This window comes from Nanorana parkeri, unplaced genomic scaffold (assembly GCF_000935625.1).
Source record: "Nanorana parkeri isolate BGI_ZX_2015 unplaced genomic scaffold, ASM93562v1 scaffold1039, whole genome shotgun sequence".
NCBI lineage: Eukaryota > Metazoa > Chordata > Amphibia > Anura > Dicroglossidae > Nanorana > Nanorana parkeri.
Window position 1 is genome coordinate 407,870 of NW_017307307.1, and position 26,786 is coordinate 434,655.

General features: G+C 40.8%; 1 protein-coding gene across 1 annotated transcript in view; it reads left to right on the top strand.

Moving 5' to 3' along the window:
- The first annotated feature begins 11,958 nt into the window (after window positions 1-11,958).
- Window positions 11,959-26,786, top strand: part of OTULIN (OTU deubiquitinase with linear linkage specificity) — a 32,083-nt gene continuing 17,255 nt past the window's right edge. The window contains exons 1-4 of the mRNA XM_018567379.1: window positions 11,959-12,055; window positions 12,516-12,601; window positions 14,938-15,035; window positions 22,678-22,821. Coding sequence (XP_018422881.1) covers window positions 12,042-12,055; window positions 12,516-12,601; window positions 14,938-15,035; window positions 22,678-22,821 — 342 coding nt within the window. The 5' untranslated portion in view covers window positions 11,959-12,041. The remainder of the gene's footprint in view (window positions 12,056-12,515; window positions 12,602-14,937; window positions 15,036-22,677; window positions 22,822-26,786) is intronic.

Here is a 26,786-nt window from a genome sequence, read left to right on the forward strand (position 1 = left end):
GTGTTCATGCCGCTTGAATACCTTCAGCCAGGGAATGACAAGAAAATCTTGGTGGCAAGATTCCGCAGATGGCAGCTGAATGTAAATACAGCAGGTAGTGGGATGGTGCAATAGCCAGCCTGCTATTGGCTATTTCACATCCGATCAGAGGGGACACAGAGCCAATAAAGCACCGTCTCCCAGCGCGGAGGAGAGAGCTAGAGAATCCAACCACCTAATTGATAATGAGAATAGTTAACAAGTATTATTATTGATAAGTTGGTTGCAGCCCTAATTAAGACTACAGTTTCCCTTTTAAGGAGGATATTTTCAATGTTGCACGAGAAGCCACCCTTACCATGACCATGTGTGGTTCATTAATCTGGACAGCTTTTAAGAATCTCCATTCATACCCATCCTTCACCAGATATATGTATGCAGCATTACATCACCTTGCATTATTAAATGTTTCTGTTTCCACTACAGCAAGCAAGATGCAGATGTAATAGCGAAAGAGGAAGTTGAATGTACACCTGAAAGCACACAGCAGCTGGAACCTGAATTTCTCAACTGTGCAGCAGATGTGTCCCTATTTAAAGAAACAAGTACCATAATCTCTGCAAACAACAGAGGACTTGATACAGAAAATGGGTGAGTCTAACATTTGGGTTTTGTGGAAAGTATGGCAGATTTAGCTAAATAATAGAAACATTTTTATTACATAATAAGTGTGTTATGCGTTGATGTTTTTTTGCATATGTGACACACAAGTGCAGTTGAAATTCTAATGGTGAACATCAGTGATCGCTGACTGCTTGTAAATAATTGAAGACATAGTATGTATAATGTGTCCCCAATTATGAATGAAAAGGAAGTGCTCTACATGTTCATTCATGATTGTGGCTATAGTAAATGTACTATCTTCACAAGTTATGAATGAACAGGAACACTCAGTATAGGGACTTCCTGTTCATTTATAACAGGGGATGGAGAAAAAGAGATTGAGGACACAGGGTCCTCAATCTCTTTTTCTGTTTTAATAGCGAAATATCAGGGATCTGCTTAAAAAACAACAAATTTCTATTTACATTTTTTTTTTAATATTTAAAAAAAAAATTAAAAAGGTTAGGAGAAAAAGAGATTTCGGTTTTGGCTTTTGAAATTTTTTTGGGCGGGGTTTTGCTTTCAAAATGTCATTCCGGTGCACCTCTAATATATGTATATAGATATGAATCTGCTAATGGATTTTTCAGCACACACAGGAAATTTGCAAGGAAACGCTTGGTCTACTCAGCCAAGCAAATGTTTGTTTGAAGGTAAACTGTGGACAGAGAGCTGGTTTCTCACAATGGAGGGTGCCTGCTAAACAGACCAATCTGTTTTTTCAATAATGGTATAGCTGCCCTGTATTTTTTTCCTCCATTATTCATATCACAATGGGATGGTGTTATGGGGAAACCTTACGTAAACCAGCACGCTTAGGCTGGTCAAGGCTTATGTAGACTCTTTGGCACCATTGACTACCAATAGCAATTCATGATACAACACTGCCACCTACAGCTGTAAAAAGTGAAATACATGTTGCATAGGGTTTCATACAAGTCTTGAGGGTCACCGCCCACAGATGGGCTGCCAATTTATCTTAATAAAAGCTAGTAGCTGGAAAGTGAATGTGGGACTTCAACAAAGGAGGATTTCACCATGGAACTCTGGAACAAAGGACTTGGAGAGAGAGAGAGACTGCAAAGACGTTTTTTTCCCTGTGAACGCTTAATTGCCAAGAAGTCCTGTTCTTTACAGAATTTGCAGCGGCAAGCTACGTACCTTTTATTGGTTCCTTTTTGAGAAACCATTGCATGTACTAGAAAGGATAGTGTAATAGGTGTGTATGTATTTTTGTTTGTAGAAGTCTGTATGTTTGTTTTTTTAAACTTTTCCCGTAACTTAGTTTGTGAACGCAGCATTTTTGCCTAGTAAAGTATTTTAAATGCTACTGGGGTCGCTTTCCTTGAGTAATTTCAAGAATTCCACCAGCACACTGATTTATTTTACAGAAAATGAATAGTCATTTATTGACGTATGCTGTCTCTCATTTCGCAAGCGCTTTCGGGGCCACACAGGGTCCCTTTCATCAGGCTCAGAGATGACAGTATAAAGACACTCGCATCATTTAAATAGACATACAGGTAGTGAATTGTGACAGAAACCACTCTCCCCCCTTCCCCTGGCATCATGATGATGTCATAATCTGCCATTTCTATATTTTCAAATTGAGTGTAAACATCTGTATCAAAGCCATTGTAAACAGAATAGACTAATTATTATATTATACTAGACTAGACTAATATGGTATAGCATCAGAAGATCCATAAGTACTTGCGTTCAGGGTGACAGGCGTGTGGAGGATTAAAGAGACCACTTCCTGCTCTCAGTAACGGGAACTAACCATTACCATCACAGCCGTTGGGGAAGGCTAGAAGAGGCGCTGCTGGTCACCATAGTCAGAGGATGCTTTCCTTCACCAGCAGCGTACAGCTCATCTGCCCATCGTTGTTCGTCCCGCCCATTTGGGTATGGGCCAAGGAACACAGCGGCTTCTCACTGGCATTCAAGTATAGTGGTGAGACTCCCATACAAAGGCGCTCGCGCGCCAGCAGTTCTGTCACTAAGCAACCACCAGGCCCAATGCTGACAGAGCCAACCCACCTGTTCATTCAATACCAAACAGGAGTGGGTAGCTGCGGCATTGTCAGTGTCAGTCACCTCCGTGCAAGTACAGATCATCAAAGTAGCATAAGCCTCACATAAAACTGGATAAACATTCAGATTATGGAAAACCTGATTGAAGAATATATGAAAGCAATAAAGAATGATGCCAGAAGTTGAGGCATATATCTGTTTGTGTATATGCAATTGCATAATCTGCCCAGAGGTGTTAAAACAGCATTGTATTCAATATACATCAACAATATACATCTATTGTCTGCCACATACAATGCTGTTTTAACACCTCTCTATGGGCAGGTTAATACCTCCTAGACTCTAATTATGCAAATACAATCAACACCTGGTTGCGATTAACAGATTATGTGGATTGGAGCAACATTCACCATATTTATTCCCAGAGAATTTGCCTTGATTTATTTTCCAAGCTTGCTCCCGTGATGGACTACAATCTCACGTTTAGTTTACTAGGTTACTACAATCTCAATATTTGCATTGAGATTGTAGTCCATCCCGGGAGTGAGCTTGGAGTGTCTCTCATTGTATGTTTTGCCTGTTGGGAAAACAACGTGAAAGAAACATAGCCAGATAAATAAATGACTGTTTAGCCAGATAAATGTTTACTGAATGTCTTGTTCTGTGCTCTCCAGTTGCTGCTATGACGATATTTGACTAAATGACATCCATTAGCTCCATCGCGACCACTGACGTTCATAGTACGTAATTGGCAGTACGGCCCTGTAAACAGACGCTAAAGCCCACGGGACTCTGTTTACCTTCGTAAAGCCGGCTACCGGCTTTACAATGGAAGCGATTTTAGCAGCCCAGCTGCCGCCAGATCTCTTCTATGGGCTGGTAAAGTGCCCGCCCCGCCGTGTTTCCAGAGCTCCGCTACCCCCCCTGCCGGCCCAGGACCTACATGTCAGTTCCCAGTGGGAAGCTGGAGAGGAGAGCTGCAAACTTCCGTTCACCGATCTCCCCACTTTATGGAACCAGGAGCGACACATATTGCATCACTTCCGATCCCTAAGCCAAGCAATAAGCTATTGAAGTGCGATCTTTTGGCCCCCAGTATCAGCTTAAAGAGGACCTGTCACCACCAATATGCTATTACATGGGGGGCCTATGTGATAGCAATTAAAGTACAAAGAAAGAAAAAAAAAAGTTTTCTAAAATATTATAGAATAAAATTAATGTAAAAATAATAAACTTTTTTTAAAGTCCCCCGCAAGAGCGCACATTCATGCAAACACGCTTCGGGTGCGCCTATGTATGAAAATTTTGATTGCGCTACACATTTTGGTTATCACCCCGCACACCAGAAAGAGAGCAATATTTACGCGCATCTCAATATTTACGCAATGACCTGTAGGGGCTTTTAAAGCGTTGTCTATGGACTTTTTGGGTACTGAATTTTTTCGGCCGTACATCATTTTTAAACGTGGCCATTTTGGGTATCTATTTGCTGTAACCTCATCTTTTATATTTTACACCAAACAAAATTGTATTTTATTGTGTTTTGGGGCACTAAAATTAACATAAATGCATTTCATACTAGATTTTTGGGTTTGAAGAAGAGTTGCAACTACAACCATTTTATTCTACAGGGTTTTGGCTTTCAGAAAATATATAATGTTTTGGGGGTTTGAACAAATTTTCAGGCCTAAAATGTGGATTATATCATGTGTGCAAAAAATTAAAACAAAAAAAAGGTCCTGGGGCATATATTAAAGGAGCGACACATTCCCTTTTATATGTCAAAGTGGTGCATGATTGCTGTGTCTTCTAGTAATCTGTAGCAGCTAATCAGATTTAATCTTTCTGCAGCTTCTCCGTATAATAGCTACTACCTGATAACTGATTTATAATGAATTTGTTGGTTTGTTTTTTTTTGGATCTGTAAACTTTTTTTAGTTATGAATTAATGTTTACTTTTTTTAAAATTTAGGGAAATATCTGATATTCTGGAATCTGGAGAGTTTTGTACCAACCAGCATTCACAAATAATGGCCTTTGATCCCCAGAATGCTGCTGATGTAACTAAAGGAAGGTCATTGGGCATTACTTCACCTGTAGCTGATGGAAACACAGATATGAGGAGCCTATGTGAATGCTGCAAGAGGCCCAGAGTGTTTCCAAAATCCCATGCTGTCCTGATTGAAGGGTAAAGCTATTTACTGATTTGCTTTTTTTCCACTATAAAAAAAACAAAAACTTACTGTAATATATAGACTGTATGGGCAAAGGTTACTGGATAACTGACCATTAAACCTATATGAGCTTGTTGGACATCCCTCTACGAAATCCTGGGTATTATTACATTCTCCCCACCCTTTTCCTTTGTGGGCATAACAGCCTACAATCTTCTGCAATGTTTTTTTCCAGTTGGTGGTGTGCGTGTGTGTGTATATACATTCACTGGCCACTTTATTACGTACACCTTGCCAGTAGCGGGTTGGACCCATTTTTTTCTCCAGAACTGCCCTAATTCTTCAAGGCATAGATTCAACAAGGTGCTGGAATCATTCCTTAGAGAGTTTGGTCCACATTGATATGATAGTATCACACAGTTGCTGCAGATTTGTCACTTGCACATCCATGATGTGAATATCCAGTTCCACCACATCCCACAGGTGCTCTATTGGATTAAGATCTGGTGACTGTGAAGGCCATTTGAGTTCAATGAGCTCATTATTATGTTCAAGAATTCAATTTGAGATGATTTTAGCTTTGTGACATGGTCCATTATCCTGCTGGAAGTAGCCATCAGACGATGGGTTCTCTTTAATGTGACATTAAGACCCCTAATGTCACCTTTCCACTTCAATAGTTTTAACTGGGGAGTGACAGCTGTAACACAGCATTCAGTGGCTGGGAGCATTGGCCGGTCTGCTATTGGCTATTTTAAATTCCAATAGCAGGCTGGCTATTGCACTCGCCCATTGCCTGCTGTCAGTCAGCAGAGGAGGGAAGTTCTCCTTCAGGTCCTCCTCTGCTTATTGACAGCAGGCAGCATAGCCTGCCTGCTATTGACTATTGCCATTTAAAATAGCCAATACCAGGCTGGCTATTGTTCCCAGCCGCTGGATAGGGGTAGCAGAAAAGGCACAGGGGGAGCAGCTGAGGAACAGGGACACCAGTGAGGGGCAGCAGTAGAGGAGCCTGGGAAATACAGCAAAGGCAAGAGGGCAACAGCAGACAAGCCGGGGAATGAAGAGACATAGCCGGTCTCTCCTCCCCGCTGGTGCCGGCTGCAGTGGTGGGATTGAAAGGGACACAGACGGCTGAAGCTGGCACCAGCGGGGAGGAGAACAGAGGAGCAGTGGCGGATTCAACTAATCAAATCCACTAATCGGTAATGAGAATCGTTGACAACGATTCTTATGATTGTTTAGTTGTTGCAGCCCTAGAGTGGGAATTCCAAATGTTTAGAATGATTAGAGCTGGGGGAATCCTTATTGTAACTTTTTTGTCTCTGCAAAAAAACAACAAGGTAGGAAAATACTTCTTATTGACCCTGGAATACATGCCCTGGGTGTAGATGCTCTGGGTCACAATTGGACCTTCAGACTGAGCTACACCCCCTAAGAGTACTGAACCTCTCACAGACATTTTGTTAAAACTCCTTACGTTGAAATTGGCTTTTCTGGTAGCCGTTACCTCAGCTAGATCAGTAAGTGAGTAATAGGCTCTTCCAGGTTTGGAACCTTTTCTAACCTTTGAAACTAGACCCAATGTTCCTTCCCAAGATATTTTCCACCGTTCATTATTCTCTCTTTCTATAATAATCCTAACAATAAGAAGGAGAAATCATTGGATGTTAGATGTATTTTAGAATATTTAGAAGAAGCTAATGATATTGGGAAATCCACAGCTTTGTTCATCCTATTCAGGAAACCCAGCAAAGGGAAGCAAGTTATCAAAGCATCAATAGCAAGGCGGATTAAATCCACAATCAGCCTATCCTATGGTCTTGAGGATCAGAAATGCCTGGGAAGTCCCAGTTTATTCCACACATTCACTATCTACCTCCTGGGATTAGGTGGCTGGTTCCTCTATTAAGCAGATTTGCAAGGTAGCTACCTGGTCAAGTCGCTACCTGGTCAAGTCCAAATAGCATTGTCCAACATTATAGACCTGCTGTTGTACCAAGATCTATCCTTCGGATGTAAAATTCTCCAGGTTTGGTCCCTCCCTATGTGACTGTTCTGGAGGATGACTTGGGAAAACAGGAGTTATTACTTGACAACTCCTTTTTCTAGTTTTGTGATCCAGGCACCCTTGCAGGACAGCTGTAGAAGAAACATATAATATGCACACGGTCAGTGAAGGAAAAGCAGCACAGTAATTGGACATCACTCTTCTCCGTCCTGTTATCATCATGTTCCTTGTCAGCACATGCACTGCAAAAGTACATCTTCCTCTCCCACGCTAGGCTTTGCTGTAGAAGGGATTTCAAAAGGCTGAGAAGCTTAATAAAATGTTAGGTACTTAATTTAGTTTACTTTCTTCAATGCATTTTGGCTGAATACAAAGTGGTAATAATTAGTGTTGTGGAAATGTGCCTGTATGCAGTCTTAGTAAGGAAAATGAATGTCATACTTTGTGAGCCATGGTGATTTATGGGTAGGGATGAATTATGTTTGAAAGAGGATGACTATTTGCAGTATAGCTCAAAGCTCCATGATGAAAGATTGCTGTGTAATGGGTGTTGCTATCACAACAATTTCAGATAAGGTATTGAATGGCAATGAGTTGTAATACACGTAGCATTTATTTTGCTGATGGAATGCTTATATGAATTAGATTTATAATTAAAGTAATTCAAAATATTTAAACTGCATCTGAGTCTTTTGACAAGCGGAAGGCGTTGGCATTGGTTTCACACTTAAACTGCAATAGTCATGATGATGTAATCTTCATTTCGTAGCCGCGCATGTCATTACTTGAGATTGACTCATTATGACAATGAACACTGTAGTGTAAAACACATCACGGTGTTACTGTTGGTAGTTGATTGATACACTAATGAACTTCCGAGGAGCATGACAATTGTAAGCAGACTTTGATTTGTTGTAAAGGAATGCATGATACCTCCACTGCAGAGCAATAAACATGTTATGCAAAAGGAATAATTAACACACTATGGGCCCTGTTTTACTAATATTCATTTATTATCACGCATCAATGCCACTCGATCTTTCAAATCCTACACAACTGGAATTTTTTATTCCTGTGCAATGCACGCAAATACAGTATTTGTGCACAGGCTACAGCGAGCATGCATGGAATTTATTAATAAGTGTACTTTGTTTTACAGTAAACTCTCCAATATCTGAACCTACACCAGCTAAATGGTGTGCTTTTAAAAAGAAAAGGTTTTCCTATACAGTTTCTGGGTCTTTCTAAGCCAGGGGTGGAAAAAATAATATAGAATTCAGGAGCCAGTCTATCCAATCCAGGCATCAACAGGATTGTTTTAGGAGCCAGCTTCACTGACAGCACTTAGAGAAAATGTCAAAAGTCAGGCAGCAGCTTTCATTTTTAGGAGCATTGGCTACCTGCCTTCTAGGATTTGTCCATTCCTGGCCTAAGCGCTTTTAGATTCACATACTATACAAGCCTAAAACCGCATGAAGTGCACAGGGCAAGTGTTAAACAAGACTGTACAAAATGAAATTTCTCAAAGCATCAAGGAGCTGTATGTCAAGTGGGGTGGATATTGTAATGCATCAGTGTGAGATTCCATCTTCTCGGTACTGCGTATATGGATTCCAATGGTAAAAAGTCGTACATACAGTGAAATTGAGTAGCCCTTGCAGTGGGGCTACCCCCAGAATGCATGGGTTAACTGCTCATTTGTTTCTAGTTGCTAAAAAAAAAAAAGTTATGCTCACCTGATCATTCCAGCCGGCTCGTTCCTAGATCGGGTCCCTAGAGACTCTCTCTCCTAGTCTGCAGCGGTCTAGGTATCCTTGTGTCATCACACTGTATGCAGGTGAAAACGCATAAGGACGCTAAGGAACATATTCCATCTTTATCAGAAGAGGAGGAGACACAAACGAGCAGTTAATCCTTGCAGTCGTGGAGTATGAGCATGCACGGGTGCATCCACAGCAGCATCTGGCACAGGGTCCTCCAACAGAATATCGGCCCAAAGCACCCAGATATACAGTGAGCACCCAAGAATGGCTACAAACAAAATATTGGTCTTAATCTGGAACATGTATGAAAAGGAGCTGAAACATGCAGTACCCTTAAAAGCTGAGAGTAGTTTGCTTAAGAGTGGACAGTGGAAATGGCTTGCAGTGATTACCTATAACGTTTGTGCAAAAATATTTTAGGTTAAGGGTCCCATCATTTTTCTCCATGCATTTTTTTTTTTTATATACAATATTTTACTAAATCAAAAGCAAAGTCTGATTTTATTAAATATGCAATAAAACAATCATGGATGGCAATCAATTTGGTCAGTTTCAAGTTATTTCTGAAAACAAAATGTTTTTTTTCTCTTTTTGTGGAAGGGTACCAACACATTTTAGTCCACATCTTTACTTAATGGTTCCTTATATATAATGATGTTATCTGTTGATTTTTATACCTCCTTGAAGTTCTGCGTTAGTTATATTTTTGTCTGAGATTAAATGATGAAAAGTAAAGTAGTGGTGTTCAATTAATTATTTCTTGTTTGGTTTGTAAGTTTAAAGCTAAGGTTGCTATAACCATAAACCTGACTTTGAATATATGGCTCATTTCTTCACCCTTTTAATTGTGTATGTATTTATTTATCTATGTAGTTTGCAGTGTATTTTTTACATATTGTATTAGACAATTAAAGTATTAAACAGGCACACTGCCATCTGCAGGCCTCTGCAAGCTGAAACAAACTTTTTATAATTGAAGCCTCCATTCCTGACTTAGTGATTACCTAATAATAGGGGACTCTATTGGTTTGTTTCCTATCACTAGTGGAGACTGAAGCTGTCAGTGACAGCCGAGTTTGACAGATAGCTTTTGTGCAGAGTGTTGGCTGGTAGCTGTTAAAGGTAGAATGTGTTTTTTAATGTATCCTCAGCATGGGGCATTCTTTTTTTTCCTGCAGTGCTTGAACAGGTACTATGCTGTCCAAGTCTGGCTTACTTTAAAGGAACCAGCCAGGCTAAAAATCTGGCAGTTGTCATTGCTGAGCTATGTTTGAAAATGCATACTTTGGGTCTGTTGTTGTTATTCCTTCACTGTGTCACCTGGAATAAGTATGTGAATATCATATTGTGACGGACCTAGGGCTGCAGAGATTTATTACCCCGGAGAACTTTGTGTGCTGTGTGTGTTTTCCAGTTTAACCCCTTCGTGACGGGAGAATCTGGGGAGAGCTGGTCACTATTTGACTTTATGTGAACCATTTTTCTAAAGGCAGCAGGCTGTCTGGAGAAACCATTGTTTAGAGTGATGGGATTAAGCTCTTATCTAATTAAGACAATCCAATGCGGCGCCTGGCTGTCTAGGGGAGGGAGCTGTCAATGTAACAATGAATGCTTATCTGATTCTGTGAGGTATAAACTCTGTGTGCTCTCCTTCAATAAAGCAGTTCATGTTTCACTCCAAAGTCAGTATTGTCTGATTCTTGGGGTAAGCCCCCCATGCCATAGTCTCTGGCTTCTGGTTCCAGCACCCAGGGAACAGGCTTAAGATGGAGATATCCAGTCGGGGTATCAGGGAGTTCGTCACACATATGTCCCTGATTTTTACTGGCTGTGGGCTTCTTCCATGTCAATAACTTGAAATGTAGTGAAGCAATGATGAGCATGACAATCCCAGTGTTGCACGTTCAAAACTAAAGTGACATTAAAGGATAATCCGCCCCCCCTTACCTTAAATGATGCCTCTTGATCCGATCATCTTCTTCTTTACTGTAGTATTCAGCAATCCCTCCAGCGCTGGTGCCGGTCTCTGATTTGCGCTGACTTCTCTGTGCTAGCTGGCACTTCCTGTCCTACGGAGTCTGTGTGGGTGCACGCTGCTCCGTAGACTTACTTTGTGTCTCTCCTCATCTCCCGGCCGAAGATCTGTACTGCGCATGCGCCCGCCATAAGATCCTTTGTGGCCGCCCGAGACTCTTCAGATGTTCGGACGGGAGCGTGCGGGGAAGACACAGGTAAGTTTTAACCTGTTTGAAAAGTTGTTGTTTTTTTTAATGTTTTTTTGCATATATCTACTGCTTGCTAACAGTAGATATATGCAAAAAACTTTGAGGGTTTAATAACCGTTTAAGTCAACAAAGGCAGCTCCTTATATTTTCAAAGATTTTCTTTAAATTCTTTATGTCCATGTACGTTAGCGCTGTTACAGGGCTTAAGTGAAGCAAAATAAGAGAAACACTATTTCTTCATGGGATCTTAGCTTTTATTCTGGTTCTTACCTTCTTGTCTATGTCATGCATAAGGGGATGGACACATGATCCTAATAGTATTGGTGGTATTATTATTATTTTATTTTATTTACTTTTATTGTTTTACTGGTGGCTAATTTTTAGAAAACCAAGTGTCTTTTTTTTTAACTGTATAGAGATGGTTGTTGATTTTTTGCATTTGGGCTATGCTATGCAGCCAATTAAGGTGCACATAAAGCTTAGTAGAGTTTGTTTTTCTCTAAGGAAGAATGTAAAGATAATAAAAACATGCATTGTTTATATTACAGGAACAGTTACAAAGGGTAACAGTCTAAAATTCATGTTACCTTTGGGCACTATGTTACTTTAAATGCTTGAGTAGGGTTACAAACTGATTTCTTTTAATACCAAATAACAACAGATGTGAGCTTAGTCCTCAGGATCACAACAAGCTTGTGAACTATTTAAGGGATCAGCAACCAGGATTAACTAGAATAGCGTGCATGTGTCTAGTTTCTCAGCCTTTCTTTGTTTTTTTTTATCATACAGTTGATCTCGGTATAAAGCAACACAAATATGTACATGTAATAATTCTACATATAAAATTACTTCTTTAACTTGTATATATACTACAATGGAACCCATTTTTTTTATCTATTCCTACTTTAGAGATAGAGCTGTGAGGAATCCTGGTTCAGTATGTGAGCATCCGGCAGTGACAGATGTCCCGCCACCATCCAATAAGTGTGAAGACTCAAAAGCAGATGGTGGAGAAGAAAATGAAGTTGGAGAAGAATCAAGTCATTTGTTGTCAAAGAAGGAAATAAATAATATCCCAGAGCATTTAAATCAAAACGTCCAAGATGGGGTCAGCACTTTTCAAACTACTGAAAAGAATCCAGAAAGCAAAGGTGCTCCAGTTCAGCCATGTACCTTAGAAAAAACAGAGATGTTTGTGGAATTGTGAGTATTCAGACTTTAACTGTTTCTACAGACGCAGTCATTGGATTTTCAGTAAAACTTTTACAAATATTGTGTGTGTAGTTTGAATATAAGGGAGAGAGAGGTCACTGATAATGAAGCTGTTTTTATTGATCATCCTCTTAGAAAGAAATACCTATAATGTAAATTTTGATGTATTTAGTTATATGTTCTATTAGATTTAGTATTTTCCTTAAAGTGTAACTGCACTTTTACGGCAAGCAATCTTACAGCAGTAATCCTATTTAAAAAATGTAAGTGCTGGTATCTGCTTTTAGTATTGGGGCATTTTCACGAGTACTCGTGAAAAAAAATGCCCAGTATCACCATCGATACTCGTATTGCTATAGGTACCTCCATATTTAAAACAATTTTTTTAATGAGAAGTTTTAACAAATGTTGCTTCGTTTACTATAATTTATGCACTGATATTTGTGATTAGAGATGAAGACCTTTATCGAGATGAAGAGGAAATTGAAAAAGAAAAGACAAAGAAAGGAGTCCCTGTGTGTGAAAAAGGTACTAGAGGTATTCCATTACATATTTATTTTAAAATGGAACAGTACTTTTATTAGAATCATAAGTTCTGAATATTTCAACCCCTATTTTTATCGGAGGAGCATGGTGCTGCACCGTCCAGGGCTTCTTCTTACAGAAAGGCTGCCAGTAATCCACACAGTGCTTTGACCATCATGGAATTTGTTTATTTACCAAAGAGGTACCCTACCTCATAGCAACAAATCAAGACTCATTGAGCTGACTGGAAAGTAACAGTTTTCTGTTTTTAGTTACTGAACACTTTCCACTTCCTTATCATACAGAATCTTCAGTTTGTAGTGAAATGTCTATTGCATCACATGAATTGACAGACAGCTGACCTAGAGAGCTGCTTAGGCATGACATGCAGAGTAGGAATTGGTTGTGCAGTGTTGCTGGTTAAACCTAGTGGAGTCTTGTTCTGTTTCAGCTGCATGACTGAGGGACGAGTGACAGCTGGTGCTGCCCCCTCCTTTAAGAGTTGAGACATGCCTGTCTGTAGCAGATAACCTAATTATCACAGGGGGGAGGTGCTGAATTGTGGAATAGAATGCTAAACCCACTGCAATTCTCATACTATTATTCTTCTCTGCCTTGTTATGATAATTATATGGTAGCAGAAAGACAAATGTTAAAGTGGCAAATACTGTTGGTGAGCACAGCCATAAAATCATTTATTTGCTGGAGTTACTTGCTGGAGATATCAGCAATGCTGGACTGTAATTTAATTTGATGTATTTACATTAGAACACCAGGGTGAGATATATCTGTGGGTAAGGACTGGGTTGTTGAGAGGCAAAAATATTTAAACGTGGAAGAGTTTTTGATTATGATCTAGCTGTTTGTGCCCCAATTCGTTCTGTGTAGGTACACTGGGTCACCAGAGGTTCTCTACCAATGTGGTACGTTTCTATTGAGCTCAAGGGGTACTTCTGCTTCCTATTATTACAGTTTGAAGCAGCCTTTGTCAACTTTTTTTTACCATTGATGAACTCTTAAAATAAAGTTAGGTGTCAGGAAACCCCTGCAAACTTTTTCTTTTTTAGTTTATCTGCCACTTCTCTAATGTGAAACCTGTTCTTTTCTGCTGCACAAAATGAAATGAAGAATAGTAATAATGCCCAGAAAGGAATACGGACAATAAATGTTGTAGGTTCCCCACACTACGTAAACCCCTGCTCAAGAAACCCCTAATGACCTCTGTAGGAAGCCCAAGGTTCTATGGGACCCTGGGAGAATGGATGTTTTAAAGGTTTAGCAGGTGGTATATGAAATAGATATCCAGAATTAAGTTTTGATTATTTAACCCTTTTGCTGTCAGGTCCTGCTCTCCACTTTAACCTCAGCTGGCCAGACCATTTTTGCAATTATTCACTTTTTCTTTTTTTAAATTTCTCACTTACCGATTTCAGAGTAAAAGAAAGCACAGGACCTGTAAAATAAAAATATGGCAATGGTGCTACTGATACACACACAAATACAACATGGCTTCCAAAATTCTTACTTAGGCTTCATTCACATAGACATGCACAGCCGTACAGCGTCTGTGCAGAAACCTATGTCCGGGAGGGACAGGTGCTGCAAGTAGCTGTATGTACATGCTGACCTGAACTTGCACATCCATGTACGGATGCACTCCCTTGGGGAAAAAAAAAAATTTGAAAGAGAGTGGGTTTAATAGTGGGTGCAGTGTGGTTGTCAATTTACACTGTGGGTTGTTGCTGTCAGGCTAATAACCATAGACATTGTAAGGATGGATGTCCATGTAAACCTATGTAGAGGCTGGTTGTTGAGAGGTTATAAAAAAGACTACCCCTTGAGTAAATAGGCCCCTGTAGCTCATTACAATTCTGATACAACTAGGACAGAATAATTAATGTGCTGGATGGAAAGTTGTATACATACATGTATCAACACTCCATATTATAGCATTTCTGAAGCTTGTGAAAAAAAATGTAAACACTATCCAGCTCACCTGACAGATAAATGTAGTGCACAAGCATTATTGAACTTCATAGAAAAAGAGATCCCTTGGGCAGCTTACATTAAGACTTTAAACATTTTTCAAATCTGTACACGCAATCCAGAGTGTTTCCATTAGTCAGAAGTAATCATTGGCAACTTCTGGGGAAACCTACATATCCAAATTGTCACAGGTAGTGGTAGCTTAATCGTTGAACCCAGGTTCCATTTGATAAGCTTTCAATTTGTCTATTTACTTACGAAGCAGTTGTGCACTAAATAGTTCTGTGGAGTGGGCTACTGTGTATCGTGCAGGTAAAACAAAACAAAAATTCTATAATGTATTTTCTTTTTTTTTTTGGCAGGTGACCCTAAACTAGGAGTGGGGCCAGAAGTTGACATCATAGAGTATTGCAAAAGGGAATGGAGAGGCAAAACTCCTGTTGCAAAGCAAATGAGGGAGGTGAGATCCCATGTTATTTTCTGCCAAATAACTCATCTACTAAACAAACAAAGCAAGTTCAAAACAGTCCACCATTATCCTCCTTAAACTGTTCTTTTAATTTCTGGTAGGTGCTGGGAAAGGATTAGGGAGTTAAACAGCTGTTTCTTATTACTTGGTGAAATCTCTGTGCTTGAGTTCCCAGGTTTCCACATCCACAGCACCTGCCCTAAGGGGTTCTTGCATACTTCAAAGAAAGTTATATTTTATACTGTTGTGAATGCTCTTTGGGATGTGGGAACCCCCAAATGTGGGCAGGATCACCTCTAAAATTGGTGTGAACAAAGCCAGACACTTTCATGAGGATGTCTCATTGCTAGAGTGCCCAACAACTGTAAGAAGCTAGCGGGTGTCTTTGGGGCCAGACATCGCCTCAGTGGCGTAACAATCGACATAGCGACCCAGGCGGCCGCTATGGGGGCCGGGCACAGGCGGGCCCGGCTAGGGCATCCCTCTTAAGCCGTGTGGGCCGCCTGGGTCGCTATGGCATGTAAGGGTGCTTGCTGTCACTGACACAGCACCGCCGCGGCTGTGAAGATTACTGACAACCTGTCAGTGATGTGTGCAGCGGCCACGGTGTGTTTCCCCTCACAGCCGCTGCGGAGCTGTGCCAGTGACAGCCAGCAGCTGCGGCAGAAGAGGCCGGCGTTCGCAGTGAAGGAGAAGGTGGTGCCCGCCTAAGAGCAACCCCGCCTTCTCTTACATCACTGGCCAGCGACCTAAGAGCAGGCGGGGCCAGTCGATAGAGGAGGCGGGGCCCGGCGACCACGGAGGCGGACAACGCTGACAGGTAAGAGGTGTGCAGCCCATCTGAGACCCTGCAAAGCCCACTATAGAGAGTCTATGGTGGGCTCTGCAGGGTCACTCTCAGGTGGGCTGTTTGGTATATCAGGTGGGCTCTGCAAGTGTCATAACTAGCAATCACGGGGCCCCATACAAAATTTTGCTATGGGGCCCTGTTATTTCTAGTTACGCCCCCGGCATCACCTGTAACGGAAATATTAGAGTAGGATTATGGGAGCCAAGTTTTTTTCGGGCTGAGACCTACGCAGATATGACATACCCCTGACAGGGGTTTTAACCATAACGTTCTGTATTCAAAACTATAGAGAGATAATTATTAGATATGCAATGTTGGCATTTCACACTTTCAGTCTCCATATTTATTTTGAATAATTATCCTTAAGAGCCCTGTTTAAATCCTGAAGCCATGGTTATGTGGCTATCAACAATGGAATTCTCTTCTTTTCACTCCTGGATGGTGGGGAAGTGCTGTTGGCACCACCAATGTCATATCCTGGTGATGGTTGTTGGATTCTGTACTGCATTTCCCAAGATCCAACTGGGGGGGGTTCCGTTTTTTTTTGCACTCAGCTTATTGATCTATCAGCCAATTCTGAGAGCTTCCTCTTGGAGGGCGTGGGCAAGCATTACTCTCACAGTGCTGCCAGGGAACTCCTAGAACTATTGACATTATGATATCACCCCCTCTTTGAAAAATACAGAAGGGCAGTTAAGTAACCAGTTGATTATGCAAAATTAGCTATGGCGACTGATGACCCAATATCACAGAAAGAGGTACAGCTGATAGTCACATGACCATGGCTATGCAATAAAAAATGCCATTGGTGAGTGTTTTTTTCAAATATATGGTTATTTGTTTATACTAAACAATAGGAGCAGATCATTGTAGATTTTATTTTTTTTTCTACTTGGCAGGGGGTCAGTTTGAATAAATTAATGTTTCCCCTAATCATAGGCCTCTTAATGTAGGTTTTTCCTGAGCTTCATTGACACTGTGGTACTCTAAAAAATTTATTTTGTAACTGTGTCAAAGCTTTTAATGGATTATTTCATCACTTGGCCCTTTTTGGACTTTATGTAAATATGGTCCAGCTATTTAGGGTCTCTTTCAATAAAATAAAAACATGTTTTTACATGTAAAAACATGTTACAGTCCTGTCCAAAAGTTTTGAGAATTACACAAATATTAATTTTCACAAAAGTCTGCCGCTTCAGTGTTTTTAAGATCTTCTGGTCAGATGTTACTATGGTATACTGAAGTATAATTACAAGCATTTCATAAGTGTCAAATGCTTTTATTGACAATTACATTAAGTTTCTGCAAAGAGTCAATATTTGCAGTGTTGACCGTTCTTATTCAAGACCTCTGCAATTCGCCCTGTCATGATGCCAATCAACTTCTGGGCCACATCCTGACTGATGGCAGCCCATTCTTGCATAATCAATGCTTGGAGTTTGTCAGAATTTGTGGGGAGTTTTTTTGTTTACGCACCTCCTTGAGGATTGACCACAAGTTCTCAATGGGATTAAGGTCTGGGGAATTTTCTAGCCATGGACCCAAACTTTCAATGTTTTGTTCCCCAAGCTACTTAGTTATCACTTTTGCCTTATGGAAAGTGCTCCATCATGCTGGAAAAGGCATTGTTCATCACCAAATACTTGAATGGTTGGGAGAAGTTGCTCTTGGAGGATATTTTTGTACCATTCTTTATTCATGGATGTGTTCTTAGGCAAAATTGTGAGTGAGCGCACTCCCTTGGCTGAGAAGCAACCCCACACATGAATGGTCTCAGGATGCCTTACTGTTGGCATGACACAGGACCGATGGTAGCGCTCACCTTTTCTTGTCCGGACAAGGTATTTTCCAGATGCCCCAAACAATCGGAAAGGGAATTCATCAGAAAAAAAATACTTTACCCCAGTCCTCAGCAGTCCAATCCCTGTACCTTTTTGTAGAATATCAGTCTGTCCCTGAGGTTTTTCCTGGAGAGAAGTGGCTTCTTTGCTGCCCTTCTTGACACCAGGCCATCCTCCAAAAGTCTTTGCCTCACTGTGCGTATAGATGCACTCACACCTGCCTGTTGCCATTCCTGAGCAAGCTCTGCACTGGTGGTGCCCCGATCCTGCAGATGAATCAACTTTAGGAGATGGCCGTGGTGCTTGCTGGACTTTCTTGGGCGCCATGAAGCCTTCTTCACAACATTTGAACGTCTCTCCTTGAAGTTCTTGATGATCTGATTGATTTAGGTGCAATCTTAGTAGCAGCAATATCCTTGCCTGTGAATCCTTTTTTTGTGCAAAGCAATGGCGACTGCACGTGTTTCCTTGCAGGTAACCATGGTTAACCGAGGAAGAACAATGATTTCAAGCACCACCCTCCTTTTAAAGTTTCCAGCCTGTTATTCTAACTCAATTAGCATGACAGAGTGGTCTCCAGCCTTGTCCTCGTCAACACTGACACATGTGTTAACAAGAGAATCAGTGACATGATGATGTCAGCTGGTCTTTTTGTGGCAGGGCTTAAATGTAGTGGAAATGTTTTTGTTTTTTTGTAGGATTAAGTAAATTTTCATGGCAAAGAGGGACTTTGCAATTAATTGCAATTGATCTGATCACTCTTCATAACATTCTGGAGTATATGCAAATTGCCATTATACAAACTGAAGCAGCAGACTTTTGGCCACGACTGTATACCTACTTAAACACTTTTTTATTATGGTATGAAACCATAACTTTACTATGTCCTGCACTATAAAGGTTTTCTTGCTATTTCTTAGCTTAGTTCTTAAGCATAGCTTCCATTGTTCACAACATCCTGTTTGTTGGTGACTTCTTAATTAGGCTTTCTGCAACTCACTGTTGTAAGTTATGCTTGGTTGAGGTTCCTCGGTTTTACCTACTGAGGCTACCTATGGTATTTTCTACACTAGTATTGTTAATTTTAGGCTTGTTTATGTACTTAGCAAGTTGGCCACATGGGAAAGCCTCCTCTTCATTTTTCATTTTCCTCTATGGGCCACTCAAGGGTAATGATGCTACATTACTTTTACTGTCCCTTACTTCTCCCTAGCTATTGATTACACAGCTCTATTACTAGAGGGAGTGCTAGTCCAGTGCTGAATTAAAGGATTTGAAGGGTCCATAGCCTTGCATTATACGAGAGTATGCTGAGGGACAGTCTACTAGCTGGAATGCAGGAGGGACCAGGTAATCGTGGACTGCCGGGGGTCAGGGAAGTAAAGTCCTTTACACAGGTCCCCTAGATATTAACAAGTCGCTATTCCTTGCAGTACAGGGGTAACCCCGCTGCAAGGGGAAGTTCTTTTTTCCTCCCAGAAATAGACTTTAAAGAGATCTCTACACCACTGATACTGATATTGATCACGTTCTTATAGTACTTGTGGACAAATGGTCGTAATTTTTAACTGCTATGATCTGTGAATAGATTGCCAGTTTTGCTTTTGCAAGGTTCTCCCGTCAGTACTCATGTTTAGGCATCTTGATTAAGGTGCTGGAATGCAGAATTCCTGTATAAGAAGCACTTGTTCAGCATGGTCTTAGAAGAACGGCATCTGTTCAGATCAATTCTAAATATTATTTATCTTGGATGCTAGTGGCAGCAATAGCACCCATCTTCATCTAGGCCAATGGAATAGACTACTAAGTCTACCCAACCTCCATGGCCCTCCTGACTGTTGAAAGCGCTGTTATTTTTTCTCCTTGTTTAGACATCCAAGGCTGATTCCCACTTCACCTTTAAGGTCTGGCGCTCAAAACCATAATATCTCTTGAACAAGCCTCCCTCCTCTTCAAGGTTTGTCTCCACTTTTAAGAGTAGGGGGACGTTTTTTAACCTTTGAGGACACTTGGACAACTTGCATCTCTAATGCTTGAGTGCAGGTGGTAGTAACCCAGAACTTCAAACTCAAAACCTCTGGGTTTCTCACCTTTAAAAATTTGGATCTCACCACATGGCTAAGTAGATCCCCATCAAACTCTCTTGTGTTTTCTGGATGAAGGTATTATTACCCCAGTTCCTTTGGCAGAATGTTTTAAGAGTTTATACTCAAACTTTTTCACTGTTCCCATACCCATTGGATCTTAAAGTTTCCTCCCTTTCTTTCTTGGTTCAGAAGGTTTTGGCCTCTATCTCCGTGGTTGGGACCTTTTGTGTAGGCAGTCTCTAATCAAGCTCCCCACTTCTGTTCCCCTGTGACATCATGGGATCTAGATCTGTTGTCTCTGCGCTTCAAAAACCACTGAACCTACTCTAAACCTACTCTCACCCATGAGGTGATATTCCTTCTAGCCAATTACTTTTCCTGTCTGGTTCCAATTCACCCAAAGGAACCTCTCTTATTGTCTGCATGTAGTTTGTACTGTAAGAATATATTTCTAAGCTATGGTATCATTCAGGAAGACAGAATCTCTTTTTGTTATACAACATGAACCCCTGAAGGGGGCTTCGTCTTCTCGTTCCACCATCTTTATGAGGCTAACACAGACCATCATAGAAACGTATGGTCTAAAGAATCCTGTTCCACACTTTTCTGCCAAACCGCACATGACTGAGGTGCCTCTGCGTCTACCAGGTGAGCTGAATTAAAACAATAGATGACACTAGCTATATAGCCCCCTGTGTGCAGTTGATCCTCTTCATTTAGGTTTTCATTTCAAAACTGAGGTCTGGTGACAGAGTCTCTACATTTTCTGTAACTTAATGATTATTGTCCTTAGATAACGTAGCTGTTTTTCAACTCCTCCAACAAATAGATTGATGGTATTATAAATAGTGTCCTGCATCATCTGAACACTTGGTGGCAGTATTTATACACATTTAAAAAAAATAAAGCTGAGCAATCATTGCTTTCTCTTTTGCCTGTATTACCTATGGAGATTACACTGTAGATATTTTTGGTTCTATAAAGAAAGCAGCTAAATATGCCTTTTTTTTATGAACGGCACCTGGAGTATAGGCAGCCTTAGATTTTATTTCAATTTTACACTTTGCCATCAGTATTCTTAATGCTGTTGGGATCTTTGTAGAGGTTCCCATTTTAACAGTGGACATTTTTACTGGTTCCTTAAATAGCGTGTTTTTTTTCTCTCTCAATTGTTATTTTTATGTTAATTTAGAAAGTCCATAGTAGAAGCTGATGTCTGGATAGAATTAAAAATAAATTAAAAAAAGAAAGAAAAAAGTAAATTTACTGCAATACATGCATTTTCCCTATTTTCCACAAGTACTGAAAAGTACCTGTTGATCTGCCAGAGATCCAGTGAACTCCTTAATTCCTCTTTAACCTTTGCTGAAATCCCAAGCAGTGTAGTTAGCCATGCCCCTACTGGACTACAGAACGACTCCACTTCATCTCTATAATCCCTCCTTGTTCATATCTTCTGCACACTCCCTCCCACATAAGCTGTATGCTGTGTGTCCAACCTTTGTCGCTAATTGAATTAATTGGATTGCCTGCTTGCGTCAAAATGAAACTCCTGCTGCTCCCTCCAGAAAACAATTAACAGCAAAGCGGGACAAACAGCAAGTAGGCTGTGCTCCTCATGGGAGGAATTGGAGAAATATCAGAGACAAACTTTGTCTCAATTGGAATGCAACCAATCTGCTTTTAGATTTTCTTTTTCTAAGCTGTGTGGGAAAACATGAAAGATAGAACCTGAATGGTTGCTATGGGCAACCGTACCAGTTGAGCTACATTATTATTATTATTATTACATAGTATTTATATAGCGCCAACAGTTTGCGCAGCGCATTACAATATAAGGAAGACATTACAGTTACAATACAATTCAAGACAAGATGGTAAGGAGGGCCCTGCCCCTGAGGGCTTACTAGAACTTGTCTTAGACACTTGTTATTAATTCCCTCCATATGTTTAACCAGTTCACCTCCGGAGCAATTTTCCTCAAATGTTCATTTTGTGTTAAGAAATTTTCTTAAAGTGAAAGTAAAAGAGGAAAAAGGAGCCCCTAGAGCTTTTAGCCATAATGTGTTAATATGAACAACATATTCGCACATTATGGCAGACATACCTGCTAAACCAAACCCCTCCAGAGCTGAACTCCTCCCTCTCTGGCACACACATATTCGTCTTGGTCTTCTTTCAGGTTATTATTCTTCAGCCGCTTGATTGGCTGGGACATGGTGATGTAACTCCTACCCATGTTGGAGCACTATAACCATCCATATCACTTTTACATAAAAAGCTGTTTGCTGCTGGCTGAGCAAAACAGAAAAAAGCTCATGGCTGCTGATGCAGGTCAAAGATTTTTTAAAACCCCTTGAAGCCTGGGCATGCTAGACATGTCCAAAGAGATCAAAGGGATAAGACCCTTTCCTTAACACTCCCCAGGCGCCCATATGTTCAAGTCCTAGGTTTAAAGAGACACAGAAGGAACTGGGAGCATGTGAATTATTCCTCTTTCTCCCAATTGACAGCATTGATACTTGGTGATTGGCATCACACACTGTTACAGTGGCAGGGACAGAATGCTCAGCCCTATGTAAGCTTCAAGATGCGACTTGGAGTTTAAACATGGCATTCTGTCGTCTTTCAGCTGTCAGAGTGGTGGTGGGGTGAAAGGAGGGCAATAGTACAGGTTCTGTTTAAAATAAGCAAGGCATGTGTCTATTAAAACTGTAAAATGTCATAGATATTGACCATATTTATTTGTTAGTGAGGTAACTAAGCTTAAATAAAGGTATATCTGGCATTTATAAACATGGAGAAGAGGTGCAAGTAATGTTCCTCTAAATAGTTGATCTTTCTAACTCTTCCAGGGTTATGAAGAAGTGGCTCACAATTTTGGTTCTATAAGACAAGTTAGAGGAGATAACTACTGTGCCTTAAGAGCTACATTATTTCAGTGTCTTAGTCAAACTACAGAGCTTCCACACTGGCTGGACAATGCCGATTTAATTCAGGTAAGTTCCTTCTTTTTTAACTTCCTTTTGCAAGGTTACTTTTACGTGAAATATCTGGATTTAGTTATTGAATTATTGAACCGCTGTCTTGTTAGCGCTAAGCCTCACCTACTATGTGGTATATGGTACAGAAAGCTGCACAATCACTCCGCACAAGTGAGCAAGTGGTTGGAACTGTTGTTCCTGCCAACAGAAAAGAGGTACAGTAGATCATATGTGACCTTGTATGCCCATTCTGCTACCTCTGCCCTGCATTGGTTGGTTGCTTGTTACTCCAATCTGTTTACCTTACATCCGGAATCTATTTTTGCTGCATCCCTATTCCTAGCCACAGTGTGATCCTGTGACATTAAAATTTTGTGTGTGATTTATTTAGCTAACTCTTTTTACCTGCCTTCATCATAAATGTCCATACTGTCCTGTGCCTCATAAGATGATATCCTGATGCACCTTCCTTCCCTTTTATTTCACCCTTAGCTCCTTTTCCAGGCAGTACCACCATCCACCCCAGTCTTTTCCCTTATTAACTCTCATTCCCACAACACTATGATTGACTCCCACTTTTTATTCCTACACCATCAAGTCCCATTCCTCACACCCTGCAAGCATCACCCACTGGTACTCTCCACTCGGTAGTTCAAACTCCACACCCCACAATCCCCATTTCTACTCCAGCATCAACTCTTATTCTACATTTTCTGCTCTTGTATTTTCCTCTTGAATAGACCACACAGTACAATAATGAAATACTATTTTTGAGAAACCACATAGGAGTCAAGGTGTTCACACACATTTCAATCTGTTTATGCCTGTGAAAAATTAAATTGCATGTAGATATGGTTGGATCATTTTAAAAATCATATGGAAAACATCTGTAGTTTTGTAGATCATTATTTTAACTAAATTAAAAGATAAGCACGGTTTTCCAAAATAGCTCCAAAGTTATGCAAAATGCTTGTGTGCATGCCGAAGATTAAAGTGTATGTATAGCCAAAACCCTTTTCTGCCTAGGTAGATTTACCCTTTTATTTCTCCTGGTGGTAAAAAAAAATGTTTTGCCTATACATATACTTTAAGATCAGAATTTGAAACAAGAAGAACATGACATGTCCTCTATATCCATAAAATAATTATTGAGAACCATTATAGTGTTGAAAACCATTACAAGTGTTAATCTGATGGATAAGTGCAAAACAAAAAAAATCTGGTAATCATGCTTAAAATCTAGTGAGCTTACAAATTACTGTGCATTGTTTTCCAAAAACAGTATCAACAATGGTTCACCCCTGTAAACTACAGAAAACCCCCTATGGTGAGGAAAGGGGGAAGTTTTCTGTAGTCCTACCACTCCTCCTGTCTTAGAGTGACAATGCCGCTCCTCTGTTAATAAAGTAAAGCGAGTGTGTGCGTTGTTACCCTAGGACAGGAAGTGTACTGGTAGAAACAGCAGATGAAAATAAAAGTCTGAAAAAGAAAACCAATGCAGCCGTCATATCTTAGGACTGGTAAGCTGAAATATTATATGTATACCACATAGCTAAAAAAACTGAAAGCTATCCAAGCTTTTATGATATACTACGGTATCTTTTCATTTTGCCCTTTGAAAGTTGGAATACTTCTGCAAGGCCAGAATGTACTAGAGTAACCAGTTCTATTGTTCATTGAATCCAGTTATTCCAAGCATTTAGCCCACGTTATTTTCCACTTTGTAATTGTCTGTGATGTTTGTATAGCAGTGTTTTTAAAGACACACAGATTATACTCTATTTGTATAATAAATTCAATATGTGTGTAAATTGTTAATTTTATGCTAATCCATTTTTATACAGTGTTTTTTTTTTTTTATCTTTTGCCACTGCTTAAAGTGTCAGAGGACAATTTATTGAGCAGCGGTATGGTATAACCATTGTGATACCACTACATTTCACACAAAAATAATACTCCAGCACATTTATAATGCACAACGTTGTGCTAACTGCCACCAGGCAATCCTGATCACACTTACCCTGTGCCTACTGCATCCTGTACTTGAACCTTCTGCATATTTTGGGTACTGCCTTTAAAAGTGATGGGCATCCAGAGCAAATGTGTTGAATATGGCCACTACTTTCCATTGTGCTCACAATGGGTAGAGTATAGTAGGGCTGAAACAAATAATCAATAATGAGAATCATTGCCAACAATTCTTATTCTTGATTAGTTGGTCTGGATCCCCTGCTTCTCTCCACTACGCTGGTAGCTGGTCTTTCATCGGCTCTGTTTCCCCTCCGATCCGAGGGGACACAGACTTCTGCCGTCAGTGCCCAGAGCTGAGCAGGGCTCCCTTCAAACCACCCCACCGCAGCTGCATTGGCTCTGCTCTCACCTCCCTGCAGTTCTCTCCTCCCCGCTGGGAGTCCACTGCATGCTGCGCTCTGTGTCTCCTCAGATCCCCGCTGCTCTCACCCACCTGTATCAGCAGAGGCAGTGGGAATCGGAGGGGGGGGGGGCCAACAGTGCCATGTCAGGAGCAGGACGGTGCAGGGAGAAGAGCTGTGGGATGATCAGCAATTATGTGAAATATTTGCTTATCGTTACCTGTAATATTGAAACATCACTGTGATCAGGAAGCGCTCTACATCACGTCCTGTTCATTCATGATTGTGGACACAGCATCTGTTTACCTTCTCCTCGATTTTTGACAAATACTGGTGCAGGAGGTGCGTTGCCTTGCCATTCATTTCAGGAGCCGGCTTTCTGGCCAATCAGGAACCGGAGGGGAGGGCAATGACTCGGCGCCCGGCTTCCTGATTGGCCAGCTTCCCGACCAATCTGGAAAACGGGCAGCAAGTCATTACATGCCGTCTGGCTTCCTGATTGGCTAGGAAGCCGGCTCCATGCTCCCTCATCACTAGGGATGCACTACAATGTTGGCCTTCTAAACATTTCGGACGAAAATGGTAATATAGGCAAAATGCCAATAGTACCAAAATGGGCGAAAATGCGGCTGAAAATTCAGTGCATCCGTAGCTACTCTCCTCCATGCTGCGTGCCGGTGTCCCCTGTGCTCTCCCAGCCTGTGTCGGCAGAAGCAGCGGGGATCGGTGGGGAACAGAGACCAGCGCCCAGTGGGGAAGAGATAAGCTATCAGGATGCCGAGTGGGGAGGAGACAACTGTCAGCTGTCACAGGAGGCCAAGCTCTCCTCCTCTACCACCCCGCTTAGCCTCCTGTGACAGGCGAGTCAGGATTGAGAGCAGGTTATGAGCACTCGTCGATCAGGACTGATCGCCTAGTGTTGGTAAATAACTAAGGACATAGCATGCTTACTGTATCCCCAGTTATAAATGAACAGGAAGTGCTCTACATAACTGATACTATCTCCACAGTTTATGAACAGAAAGGAACACTCAGTATAGAGTATTCCCGTTCATTCATAACAGAGGCTGCAGAAAAAGAGATGTTTTCTCAATCTGTTTTTCTATTTTAAAAGGGAAATATCAGAGGTCTGTTTGGACCCCTGATATTACCCCAAAGCCCCCGACAGTAAACTAAAAAATGAATAAAGATAAAATAATTTAAAGATAATTTTAAAAAGGTTGGTGAAATAGTCATTTTTAGTTTCTGTCTGACATTTTTTTGGTTTTGGTCTAAAAATTTCATTTTGACGCATCCCTACTTTTAACACATCTAAACATTTTAAAAGCAGAAAAGAGTTATACTCCTAAATTACACTAAAGCATAACACTTCCAAAATGCTACAGTGTTAATCCAACCTTTATGCTTCTATCATCATCTGCACCACCCTGTGGGACTGGGTTCACACTTACAGTACATACGTTTTAATGTAAACATTGAGGCTTGTGACTTCAGCTTTAAAGTTCAGGATACCCTGAGCCTCTAGGACCTGAAAACCTTGCTATCCACCTGAATAACAGACACATACTTTGACTTTAGTGGCAGCACCTATAGTGTTGAATGGACTAA